General features: G+C 37.1%; 2 protein-coding genes and 1 pseudogene across 5 annotated transcripts in view; 1 reads left to right on the top strand and 2 right to left on the bottom strand.

Moving 5' to 3' along the window:
* The window catches only part of STXBP3 (syntaxin binding protein 3), a 53,338-nt gene extending 44,370 nt beyond the window's left edge, over positions 1–8,968 (top strand). The window contains exons 18-19 of one of the 3 annotated variants that reach the window (XR_014242444.1): positions 7,173–7,321; positions 8,232–8,323. Coding sequence is in view for 2 of the 3 variants with exons in the window: in XM_082384650.1 (XP_082240776.1) it covers positions 7,173–7,321; positions 8,232–8,326 (244 nt within the window). In the remaining variant the exon portion in view is untranslated. Of the gene's footprint in view, positions 1–7,172; positions 7,322–8,231 lie in introns of all 3 variants that reach the window. The other 2 variants (XM_082384650.1, XM_082384649.1) reach the window with 2 other exon arrangements.
* On the bottom strand, positions 5,540–7,142 carry LOC309626269 (large ribosomal subunit protein eL37 pseudogene; annotated as a pseudogene). The gene has a single exon. The product of its transcript is annotated as a large ribosomal subunit protein eL37 pseudogene (transcript).
* A 2,374-nt stretch (positions 8,969–11,342) lies between the features above and the next one.
* Positions 11,343–12,973, bottom strand: part of AKNAD1 (AKNA domain containing 1) — a 36,719-nt gene continuing 35,088 nt past the window's right edge. Inside the window, exon 17 of the mRNA XM_082374599.1 lies at positions 11,343–12,950. Coding sequence (XP_082230725.1) covers positions 12,819–12,950 — 132 coding nt within the window. The 3' untranslated portion in view covers positions 11,343–12,818. The remainder of the gene's footprint in view (positions 12,951–12,973) is intronic.

The raw sequence follows: 12,973 nt of genomic DNA, 5'->3' as shown, positions 1-12,973 counted from the left end.
CTGGGGTAGTTGAGTTTTCTTGGATCTACAAGTTAATATTTTTCATCAAATTTTGGGAAGTTTTCAGTTGCTGTTTCTTCAAATTTTTTTTCTGCCTGTTTCTCTCTCCCTCTTCTTTTGAAACTCCATTACTCATGTGTTGGAAACTTTGGCTTTGTCTCATGGGTCACGGAGGCTCTGTTTACCTTTCTTCCACCTTTTTTCTTTCTGTTCTTCAGATATGCTAATATCTATTGATCCATCTTCAATTCTTTGATTCTTTCTTCTGACATCTCAAATCTGCTATTGAGCCCATCTAGTGAATTTTTCATTTCAGTTATTGTGCTTTTCACATTTTGAATTTCCATTTGCTTCTTTTTTAGTTTCCATTTCTCTTTTGAAATTCCCCATTGATTAACATAGTATTAGCATGTTTTTTTAAAATTATTTGATCATATTTATAATAGATTCTTCGAAGTCTGCTAATGCAACATCTGGATTCACTCAGGGTCAGTTTCTATTGATGGCTTTTCTCCAACGTGTGGGTCACACTTTACTGTTTTCTTACATATCTACTAATTTTGGGTTGAAAGTTGGATCTTTTAGATACTGTACTGTAGCAACTCTAAATTGTTTTTTGTTTTAGTAACTTGTATGGACTTAAGCTGTGGGATCACTGCCCCCTGCAGTTTAGCCACTGATGTCATTGCAGGGGTTTTTAATTTTAAATTGTATTTTTTTGCTTGGTTCCTAGTGGTTGCCCTATGTCTGAATAGTTTAGAGGTCGGCCAGTTATCTGGGCAGAGGTTGTGTTTAGACACCTCATGCCTTCCATCATCTGCTGATCAATCCGAGTGTGGGTTAAGAACTACATTGCAAGTCAGAGTCAGTTCTTAAGTCTTCCCCCCACCACCACCCCCCTTTCTTTTTTTTCCTATTCTTCCCCTGGGCTTTCTCTGGCTTGTCCTGGCACAGGCATAATTTGGCAGTCAGCTAAGGATGTGGGGAGAGTTTGTCTTTGTCTTCTTTGGCTTTTGTACGTTCAGGATTTCCCCATTAAATTTCTGGCTGATGTGCCACCTATCCCGTACTGGGACCAAGATGTTGTCCTACCAGAGCTGCAGGTCTTCCTGTTCTAAACCAGGTCTGCCGTTTTTAACTAGCAAAGCTGCAGGATTTTGTACTCCCTTTGCTCCCTACCTTGAGTCAAGTCTTCCACCTCAGGCAGTAAAGTTGGCGGTTCTCTCAGCCAGCCTCAGGTCAGTAAAGCTATAGTTTTTGCTGACTGAGTTGGAAGAACAGTGCAGGTTGGGTGCAGCCTCAGGCTAGAAGGTCACGTAGTCACTATCACCATTCTTACCAATATGCTAGCATATTTTTTAAGAGTAAATGCTTCTCAATTTGCTGTTTGCCCGTAGTTGGTTTCCAAGTGACCTGAACTGGTTTCCCCCCCCCACAATTTCATCCAGGTTTATGCTTGTTTTCTTGGAGGGCAATCTTCTGACCATCTTATTCCACCATGACCACAAGTTGCCTTTGACTGTGTTTTTAATCTTAATATACATGGTGTCATCTTGTATGTGTCCTCCTGCAACTTCCTTTTTAAATTTCCCTCAACATTGTTTGTGAAATTTATCCCAAATTGATAACATGCATAAATTTTCACTGCTGGTTGGTATATTCTTATGTGAGTATCACAGTTTATTCATGTATTTTCCACACAATGGAAATTTAGGCTGTGTCAAAACTGGCACCATTACAAACAATATGCAATGAGCATTCTTGTACATTTACGTGTGTTTGAGTATTTCTCTAGGGTGATTCTCTTGGTCTGAGGACTTTTTCTTTAGTTTTATTTTTCCCTTTTCTCCTGGCTTGGAAGTTATATAGCCTTTTTGTACTTTTGTAGCTATTATCCTTAGAATTTTAGTACACTTCTTTGACTCAACAAAGTCTGAGATTAGTATCTTTGCCCGTCTCATGAACAATACAGAACTTTAGAACAACTTAATTCAAACTACGCACCCTTTAAATGTTCTCTTAATTCTTTATTGTTTTCACCTTATATCTTTTTTATTTCCCAAATTAATGATGAACATTATTATTTTTTTAGTTGTGTGTGCATACTAACCAGTTATATTGCACACCACTTCTGCTTTCATCCCTTTTTTTTATTATTAATTTATTTTATTTTATTTTTGGCTACGTTGGGTCTTTGTTGCTGCGCGCAGGAGTTGCAGCGAGCGAGGTCTACTCTTTGTTGTGGTGCGCAGGCTCCTCATTGCAGTGGCTTCTTTTGTTGTGGAGCATGGGCTCTAGGTGCGTGGGCTTCACTAGTTGTGGCACGTGGGCTCAGTAGTTGTGGCTCGTGGGCTCTAGAGCGCAGGCTCAGTAGTTGTGGCGCACAGGCTTAGTTGCTCCGTGGCATGTGGGATCTTCCCGGACCAGGGATCGAACCTGTGTCCCCTGCATTGGCAAGCGGATTCTTAACCACTGCACCACCAGGGGAGTCCCTTGCATCCCATTTTTTGGGCTCATTTGTTTTCTTTTCTGAAATATATCCTTTAGTAGTTTCTTCAGTGTGGGTCTATTGGTGGTAGGGTCTCTGTGGTTTTGTCTGTCTGAAAATGTCTTCATTTTGTCATTGTTCTTACATGATAGCTTTTAATTTCTAGGCTCATGGTAATTTTCACTCAACACTTTGAAATGTTATTCTCCTGTTTCTTGGTTTCCATTTTAGCTCTTGGAAAGGTGTGTGTATGGGAATGGGGTGTTTTCTGACAGTTTTGTTGTACTTTTATAGGTAATTTGCCTTTTCTCTCTGGTGCTTTTTGTCTTTGGTATTCTGTACATTCCCTATGCTGTGTCTACCTGAGGGTTTATTTTTATTTCTTTCCTTGGGATTCAGTGTGTTTCCTATAATCTGAGGTTTCATATCTTTCATAAATTCTTCAAATATTGCCACTTCTGCAGTCTTGGTTTTATTCAAACATCTCATTTTATCTTCATGCCTTGTAATCTCTCAAGTTTTAATATTCTTTTACTTCTTGTGTTTCATTTTGGAAATTTTTCTTTGCATCTAGTTTTCAATTCTTTAGTGCTTTCTTAAATTTGTGCCTAATCTGCTGAGTAAACTATATATATGTATATATTTTTTGAGCTTCTATGTTCATTGACTTTACTTTTCCTTTATTTTAGAAGTTCTCCTTGTTTCTTTTTCAAATATGCTTGGACTTCTTTGTTCTTATTTTGTCATGCTTTCTGTTCTACTTTATTATCATTTATCATTTTCAACATACTTAATTTTAGACTATTTTTTACTAAATTCAACATCTGACATTCTTTGGGGTCTAATTTTACTGCTTTTCATTTCTGCAGACACTTATGCTTGCTTATTTCCTCGTGTGCTTCATAATTTTGGATTCTGAGCTTATTTCAGTAGCCAGGGTTGAGAGTGGGTACCTTCAGAGAGGTTTTGCATTTGCTTCTGCCAAGGTTAGAGACTTTTTTCTTTTGTGTGTTAATTTCTCAGTTGGGGTTCCCCAGCTATGAAGGTAGTGTAAATTAGAGCTCTCACGAGACAGGCCTGTGTTGAGTTATCAGGCGAGAAGCTTCTTTGTCATCTCCCCTTGCTTTTGAGGGTGTCCTGACCTTATGCAGGGGTGTCACCTCCCCATCTCTACCTTGCACAATATCCAAGACTTTGTCTTCTGTGTTCATTAAACAGGGAAACACCCAGACCCCTTGTTTGCTAAGATTAGACTAACACTATAAGGCAGAGCAAGCCTCAACTCAGTTTACCACTTTAGTTTTTAGTCTCCTTTTTACTGCTACTGGCCCTTGAAGATTGCTCTTACTTGTTTATTTTCAGCTATGCTTTTAAAAAGATGTTTGCTCTTATTTTAACCAATGCTTCTAGGTGCTTTCTAGAGTGAGATTTTCAGGATACAGGGCTTTAATCATTATTTATGTGTCTTTCAGAGTGTAAAACACTAGCACAGTGTCTTACACATTTATGTGAAACAAATTAAATGTAATCCTATTGTCCTAAAATTGCTATTCAGAAATTTAAAAATCGTTACAATCACATAATCATTTTGAGCAATATTACTTCCTTTTCTTTTGCTTTCTTACTTTATTTCACTCTCTTTGGAAAGTTTTTAAACCAAGGTTGTACTTTTAGTATATCCTTGATTTATTTTGTATGGGAACCAAGAGTGTATCTTGTTCCTGTTTCATCTTTCAAAACCAGCTACTAAGTCTCTTTACTATTTCTGTTGTTTACTACCTCGTCATTCCTTAAGATGGCAGATGGAAATTACCATCCAAAAGGCTAGACTGAGAACATTATTAAAAGTTTACCTTGGACTTCCCTGGTGGCACACTGGTTAAGAATCCGCCTGCCGGGACTTCCTTGGTGGCACAGTGGTTAAGAATCTGCCTGCCAATTCAGGGGACACGGGTTTGCGCCCTGGTCCTGGAAGATCCCACATGCCGTGGAGCTACTGAGCCCATGTGCCACAACTACTGCAGCCCGCATGCCTAGAGCCTGTGCTCCACAACAAAGAGAAGCCACCGCAATGAGAAGCCTGCGCACTGCAACAAAGAGTAGCCCCTGCTCACTGCAACTAGAGAAAGCTTGCACACAGCAACAAAGATCCAATGCAGCCAATAAATAAATAAATAAATAAATTTATTTTTAAAAAAGAATCCGCCTGCCAATGCAGGGGACACAGGTTCAAGCCCTGGTCTGGGAAGATCCCACATCCCATGGAGCAGCTAAGCCCATGCACCACAACTACTGAGCCTGCGCTCTAGAGCCCGCGAGCCACAACTACTGAAGCCCGTGCGCCTACAGCCTGTGCTTCACAACAAGAGAAGCCACCGCAATGAGAAGCCCATGCACCGCAATGAAGAGTAGCCCCCGCTCGCCGCAACTGGAGAAAGCCCGCGCGCAGCAACAAAGACCCGGTGCAGCCAAAAATAAATAAATGAATTTATTTTAAAAAAAAGTTTACCGTGATATCCTACATTGCAGGGTCTTAGAGGTCATCTAGTATATGGTTTCCAAAGTGGGTAATAAGATGATCTATTGGGTATTATTTTTACACTAGAAAAAGGACAAATTAAGCTTTATTAGTATATACTAATACACATATATAATTTATAAACTAATATATATTTTTAATAGATGTATGTGTTTATTTTAAAATATTTATTTACTTTTCAAATAGAAGCTCAGAATTTTTACCAGTGGGGTATGGGAACAAAAATAGTGATTTCTATGACCTAGGGCAGTGCTACCCAATACAGCTTTCTTGCAGTGATGGAAATGTCCTATATCTGCACTGTCCTATATGATAACCACTAGCCATATATCATGACTGAGAAGCTGAATTTTTGCTTAATTTAAATTTAAATAGCCTCATGTGGCTAGTGGCTGCTATCTTGGCCAGTGCACAGATCTAGAGCAATCTAAGGGGGGAGGTAGTAGAAATTGTAGTTCTATTTGTTTAGTGCTTTCCTAGTACCAGATTCCATACTTAGTGTATTCTGTACATTATTTCATTTAATCTTGAAAACAACCCTTTAGGTTTAGAGAGAGGTTAAGTAACTTGCTAAAAATCATAGAGAATTAAAAAGAAGCAGAATCAGAGTTGAAACTCAGGTGGCTCTCTTTTTTTTTAACAGCATTATTGAGTTACAATTGACTTCATAATGTATATTTTTAAGGTATACAACTTGATGTTTTGATACATATACATTGGGAAATCACCACAAACTAGTTAATATATTCATAATTACCATTTTCTTTTTTTCCTTTTTTTTTCTTTTCTTTCTTTTGTGGCATAAAGACTTAAGTTAAGATCTATCCTCTTAGCATATTTCAAATATACAGTACAGTTTTGTTAACTATAGTCACCATGCTGTACACTAGATCTCTAGAACTTACTCATCTTGCATAGTTGAAACTTTGTGCCCTTTGAACAACATTGCCTCTTTTTCCTCTCCACCCATTCCCTGGCAACTAACATTGTATCCTCCACTTCTATCAATTTGGCTTTTTTATTTTATTTTATTTTATTTTTTTATTTAAAACCAGAACATTTATTGCGCGACTAGTCATTGAAGTCCTTAAGATGAACTGGTTGCTGCAACACCTGCCCTCTTGGACTTAGGTGTTTTTCCTTCACGGAACCCATGCCTGAATCTGCGGTATACAATTTTTAGGTGCCTCATTTGACCAGTCCGGGTGGTACTTCGTCTTTTAGCTTTAGCACTCCAGTTATACTTTCTCTTCCGCTTGGCAGGGTAGCCACATTTGCCACAGGTCGACTTCTGAAGGTGGTAGGCCGTAGAGTCACGGCGGCAGCACAACATGTGTGTCTTATTCCGACGCTTTCCAAATGATGACGTTCTCTTCGTCATCTCGCTTCTGCCGCCGAGATCAAAGAGCAGTTTGACTATTTTAGATTCCACATATAAGTGAGATCATGCAGTCTTTCTGAGTCTGGCCTATTTCACTTAGCATAATATCCTTCAGGTTCATTCATGTTGTTGCAAATGGAAGAATTTGCTTCTTTTTTAAGCCTGAATAATATTCCACTGTACATATATACCATTTTCTTTATCCATTTGTTCATTGATGGACATTTAGGTTGTTTTTGTATCTTGACTATTGTGAATAATACTGCAGTGAACACAGGAGTGCAGATATGTGTTCGATATCTCCTATAATCATACTTTACTAGTAGAGTTCCAGCAAGGGGCGTTCCGGTACCATGTCAGCTCCAAAGCAGCACCTGTGCCTCCCCAACCCCCTCTATGTCTTTAAAACCCTATTGTTTCAATGCCACCCCCCCTCTTTTTTTAACTTCAGGAAGTCATACACTTTTCAGGTATACTATGTCTTTATCTGAAATAAATAAGACAGGGCCTTGGCTGTATTTTATAGGTAAAAGTGCTGAGCTAGATTATGAGTCATTTGTTCAAACTCTGTAGATCAAAATTGAACTTAAAGTCGGGCTGTCCTGCCTGGCCCTTGGTGCTCCAGTCATACCATAGCTAAGTCATTTCCTTAAAATCAATGCAGTTGGTGCCAAATTTGAGTTTGCTTGAGTTGGGCTCTTTTAAAAGACTACAAGCAGTATGGCTTTGGAAATATTTTTAACACGTTTGTGTTTATTTTTTAGTGCTCGGCAGAAACCCAGAGCTAATTATTTAGAGGATCGAAAAAATGGGTCTAAGCTGATTATTTTTGTAATCGGAGGAATTACATATTCTGAAATGCGTTGTGCTTATGAAGTATCTCAGGCACATAAATCCTGTGAAGTTATTATTGGTAAGACTTGTGTTTTCCTCTTTTCTGTTTTTTTAAAACAAACTCTAAATGCAAAAATATATATGTAAAACTTTATCTTGTAATTTACATTTAGAACTAAATTGTTGAGTGCAAAAAAATATTTTTTAAATCATAGTGTGTTTTATCTGATGTACCAGAGTTTTTTCCTGGTTGACTTATTTGATTTTTTTTTTTATTAAAATTCTGATTTTGAGAGAATGAGCTTCAGAAATATTATATTCTTTATAATATTCTTTATAATATATATTATATAATGTATTATATATTACATAGTATATATTCTTTATAATATTCTAAATATTACATAAAGAATATATCCTTTAAAATATTACATCCTATCCTTTTCTTGCCCTCATGATTAAATAATTTTTGAAACATACATTTCTACTACAGAAATATTTTGAAATTTTTTCTGGCTGTGGACCTGACATTGGCCAGGCCTGTATGGAATTTAGTTTTAAGAATTTCAGTCAAAGCCACTGATACCGAAACTTTCCTGACTCGTGGAGGTGCCGCGTTTATACACCAAGCCTTGATCTGCGGCACTGCTTAACAGTGCTCTGTGACTGAACTCACGGTGCCTGTTGCTGTTTTGTCAGGAGGACAGACTGACCTCCAGTTTTGGTCTTCAGTTTATCAATCTGTAGCACAAAGTGGACAAAGCACTAGGAGTGGGCAGTGTTTTTGAAGGGTTACTGAGTGTGCTCAATGAAGAGGAAGGATTGAAATACTGTAGTTTAGGCAGATTTCAGGAAGGCATCCTATAGAAATTTTGTTAAGTTGCCCCAAGCTACTGCACTTTGCATATTTGAAGGACAGGACAATATAATTAGCCAAGGAAAATTGATTTAACTGCTGGCCTCTGAAAATTTCTCTTTTCCTCTACCAGGTTCCACGCATATTTTAACACCCAAAAAGCTGTTGGATGATATAAAGATGCTGAATAAACCCAAGGATAAAGTCTCCTTTGTTAAAGATGAATAGCATTTTAGCGGGGGAGGGATTTGGAGATTCTTATTAATTTGATCAACTAAAGTAGATCAAGACATTGTGGCTGACATGTAATTTAAAAAATGTAAATATTTTAAGGAATAATGACTTTTCAAGTATATTTCTTAAGGGACTGTTTATGATTACATATCATTGGATTTGCCATTTTTAATTTAAATATTGTTGCAGCTTTGTAGATGATGAGAAGAAATGTTAAAATGCTTTCTGAAAGGAAATATTTTCAGCTTTGGAACAGAATATATTACAGTTGTGGGTAATTTTTCACAGCCACCTATGTACATACTAATTACTTATTAGATACTTATCTGTCTAATGCTGAAGTATAGTGTTTTGGGAAAGAATGATTTTAAATGAAAAGGTTGTAAAAGTAAAAACTGTGAACTTGTATGTATGATAGAATGATTTCCTATAAGTGCAGTTTTTCTTTCAGCTGAAATTCATAACTTCTTTTATATGTAAAGTAATTTAGTCATTAATAGGAATAGAATGATTTCACAGTATATACTGTTGCTAGATACTTCTGAAGAACACAGTTTTGTATAATTCTGAATAATGTATGTTTAAATTAGCAAACAAAAATAATCATGAACATTCTAAGATAAAATAAATATATACTTACAAAAATTATCTGTTTTTTGGCAGGGAGGAAGGGGAAATCGGGAAATTTTAAAGTTCTAAGTCAGAGAGTTACAAAGAAGAAAAAGAATGCATCATAATCTTCCCACCAAGATAACTCCCTTTGACCTAAGAAAATAATAATGTAATCTTTGTATACGGTTGGATAATGTAAGGATATGTGTGCACATGTGTTACACAAAGGGAACATCTTCATTTCAAATCTCTCCTTTTACCTGGCCTCATAGTGTTCTATCATACAGTGGACTGTAATTTATATATCACTCATCTTCAGAGTTCTGCTCTTACAAATAATGCTGCATTGTTTGGGTACATACCTGTGCAAACTTACACAAATATTTCTATAATATAAATTTCTAGCGAGGCTGCATTGTTTGGGTACATACCTGTGCAAACTTACACAAATATTTCTATAATATAAATTTCTAGCGAGGACATAGCTGTCTAAAGTATTTGTGCATTTAAAATACTGACAGATATCACCATTTAAAATTTTTATGTAGGGACTTCCCTGGTGGTTCAGGGGCTAAGACTCCACGCTCTCAATGCAGGGGGCCTGGGTTCGATCCCTGGTCAGGGAACTAGATCCTACATGCTGCCATGCTGCAACTAAGTGTTGGCATGCCGCAACTAAAAGATCCCCCACACCACAACTAAAAAGACCCCGCACGCAGCAACTAAAGATCCCGTGTGCCACAACTAGGACCCGATGGAGCCAAATAAATAAATTAATTAAATAAATAAATACTAAAAAAATAACATTTTTATGTAGATCAATCCATCACTTTTCCTGTGTGGCTTGCAAATTTATGTTGTACTTAGAAATATCTTTGCACCCGAGATTGTAAATTCACCCATCGATCTTCTAGAGCATTTTGATAGGTTTATTTTTTACAGGTAACTCTTTTATCCATCTGGAATTGGTTTTAGTATGAGAATGTATGCTAGATATTGTCTCTTAGCACTTGGCATTATGTCCCATGCCTCCCCATTCCATACCACAGGGGATGAAAGCTAAAAAGGAAGTTTTGCAGACTCAAAGGTAAGGGGTTCTGAACAGGTTAGATTCTGCCAACGACTTGCATTTGGTCAAGTTTTGAAGTTAGAAAGGAGGCAGAGGCCATCTGCTGCAGCTGTGCCAATGGACAAGCAAGTTCCTGCCGACAGGAGTTGTCTGTAGCAACCAGACTCCACATTTTAGTGTCTGTCACCTGCTTCATGGGTATGAGGCAGTGCTGGTGGCAACTGGTGGCACTAGCTTCCTGTTCTCTGGATCAGATGGTGATATGACCTTGAGTCTAAAAATATGGCCCCTAGTTTCTGCCCCTACAGCTTTTTCCATGATTTTTAAGGACTTAATTCTCTATGTTAAAACACTTCTTGAAATATCTAGAGGAGTTTCTGTTCCTTCCTTGAACCCTGACTGATACAGTATTTAACAGAGATCCATCCTTATTTCTTTCTAAATAGATACTATACCAAATTTTATTGGGTAATCCCTTTCCCCAACTGAACTGAAATACTACCTTTCTCATAAACTAAGTTTGTATTTTGGTCTATTTCTGGATTCTGTTTTATTGACTTACAGTTTGTATCTCTTTTTCTCTATTTTATTTTTTTAAATTTTTATTGGAATATAGTTGATGTACAAAGTTGTATTAGTTTCAGGTGTGCAGCAGTGAATCATTTATACATATACCATTCTCTTCCCATATAAGTCATTACAGGCTATTGAGTAGAGTTCCCTGTGCTATACAGTAGGTCCTTATTAGTTATCTATTTTATATATAGTTGTGTGTATATGTCAGTCCCAGACTCCCAGTTTATTCCCTATTTTGATTCATGGTGTGTTAATATGTGGACATAATCTCTATTCCACCCATACCAAAATTACCATTATTTTTCAGAAATTCCCTGGGTATTACATTTTTTAAAAATGAACTTTAGTCTCATTTTGTTAATACCAAAAGTTATTTTGATATTTTCATTAGGTTTACAGTAAATTTATAGGTTAATTTAGGGAAAATATGACCTTAAGAATCATTATTTTCTTTATAGAGATACTGTATATCGCCATAATATTTTTCATGGTTCCATGTGAATTGGATCTTCTATTATGCTTTTCAAACAGATTTTTTTAAATTAATTTATTTTTTTGGCCGCGTTGTGTCTTCGTTGCTGCATGCGGACTTTCTTTTTAGTTGCGGCGAGCGGGGGCTACTCTTCGTTGCGGCTTGTCATTGCGGTGGCTTCTCTTGTTGCGGAGCATGGGCTCTAGGCGTGCAGGCTCAGTAGTTGTGGCTCGCGGGCTTAGTTGCTCCGTGGCATGTGGGATCTTCCTGGACCAGGGCTCGAACCCGTGTTCCCTGCATTGGCAGGCAGATTCCTAACCACTGTGCCACCAGGGAAGACCTGGATTTTTTTATATATAGGAAAGTTTCTGTTTTTGATATATTAATTTTAGAACTTGCTATTTTACTAAGTAATAATAACAAAATAATAATGTGCAAATGCTTACTTTGTGCTTTATATGTGAGGCACTGTTTTTAAGTGTTCATATTACCTCATTCAGTCTTCTCATTTAATCCTGTGAGGATAGGCACTATTATCATCTCCATTTTAAAGCTGAGAAAAACAAAAGGCACAGAGAGGTTATATAATTTAACCTGGATGACATGGCTATGTGAAGAGGAAAGGTGACAGTAATAAACAGCTCTCTTTGTTTTTTTTTAATTGAAGTATAGTTGATTTACAATGTTGTGTTAATTACTGCTGTACAGCAAAGTGATTCAGTTATACATATATATGCTTTTTTTTAATGTATTCTTTTCCATTATGGTTTATCATAGGATAGTGAATATAGTTCTCTGCGCTATACAGTAGAACCTTGTTGTTTATCCATTCTATGTGTAAAAGCTTACGTCTGCTAACCTCAACCTCCCACTCCATCCCTTCCCCAACCCCCTGCCCCTTGGCAACCACCAGTCTAACAGACAGCTCTCTTTGAGACTGAGCATGAGAACAGTACATTGCCAGTGAGAGGGTTAATTTTTTGGTGTCTGCATTTTATCTGAGATCTTTGTATGCCTTGGTAACTATCTGTCCAGGGTTGGTACATGTGTGGAACAGAGATTCATAGTAATCCAATGCCCTGTGACAAATGGAACTAAGAGTGTGATGACAGCAAACATTGGTCCATCCATTCAGTCACTGCACACCTCAGTGATCACTCTGCCCTATCACACTGATAGGAGATCCTTTGAGGCCTACATTTTAGGCCTCAAATTTCACATACATTTTAGGCTTAGAGTTGGAGAGACCCTTTGTTTCCTAAATTTCTTACTGGATTTGAAGACATAAGAGGTCATCACACATAAATTCCTAGTATAAGCTGATTCCCTACCCCACTCCACCCTCGGTAGAATGAGCAGTTACAGATTCTGGTATCAAGACCCTGAAAAAGACTTTTTTCATTGTTGCTCCTAACTGAAACGATTTCCTATCTCTGAAGCACATTTTTACTTCCTTTCAAACTTTAGTTTTTGCCACACTAATAGGTAAAAGTATATTTCATTATTTTGATTTCTTTTATTATGAGTTAGGAATAACATAGATTTATTTTTAAGCAAATATGTGTTGATTTTGATTTTTAAGAATCAGAGGTCCATTTTTTGTTTCATTTTAGCACATTGTGTCCCCCATTTCTTGCAGTTTTGGTGTTTTCTCTAGAAAGTCATCTTCATAAGTTGTGTAATAAGTAAAATACTTTTGGGGTGAAGACCAAGTTTTCTCTGCATTTTTTTTTAATCCTTGGTTGCCTTGAGTCAAACTAGTATTTCAGTCTATTCCTCCATCTCTGTACTTTGGCAAGATCTTCTGCAATAGTTCTAATCATTTGATCAGTAGTTTGTTTCAAAATGGTTGCTGTCCTTAGGGCATGATCCAAAGACGAGTTTAAAATCTACAGAGGAAAAGTCCACACAT

The sequence above is a fragment of the Balaenoptera borealis genome, assembly GCF_965194805.1.
Source record: "Balaenoptera borealis genome assembly, chromosome: 1".
NCBI classification, from domain to species: Eukaryota; Metazoa; Chordata; class Mammalia; order Artiodactyla; family Balaenopteridae; genus Balaenoptera; species Balaenoptera borealis.
This window is presented reverse-complemented; position numbering and strand designations above follow the sequence as displayed.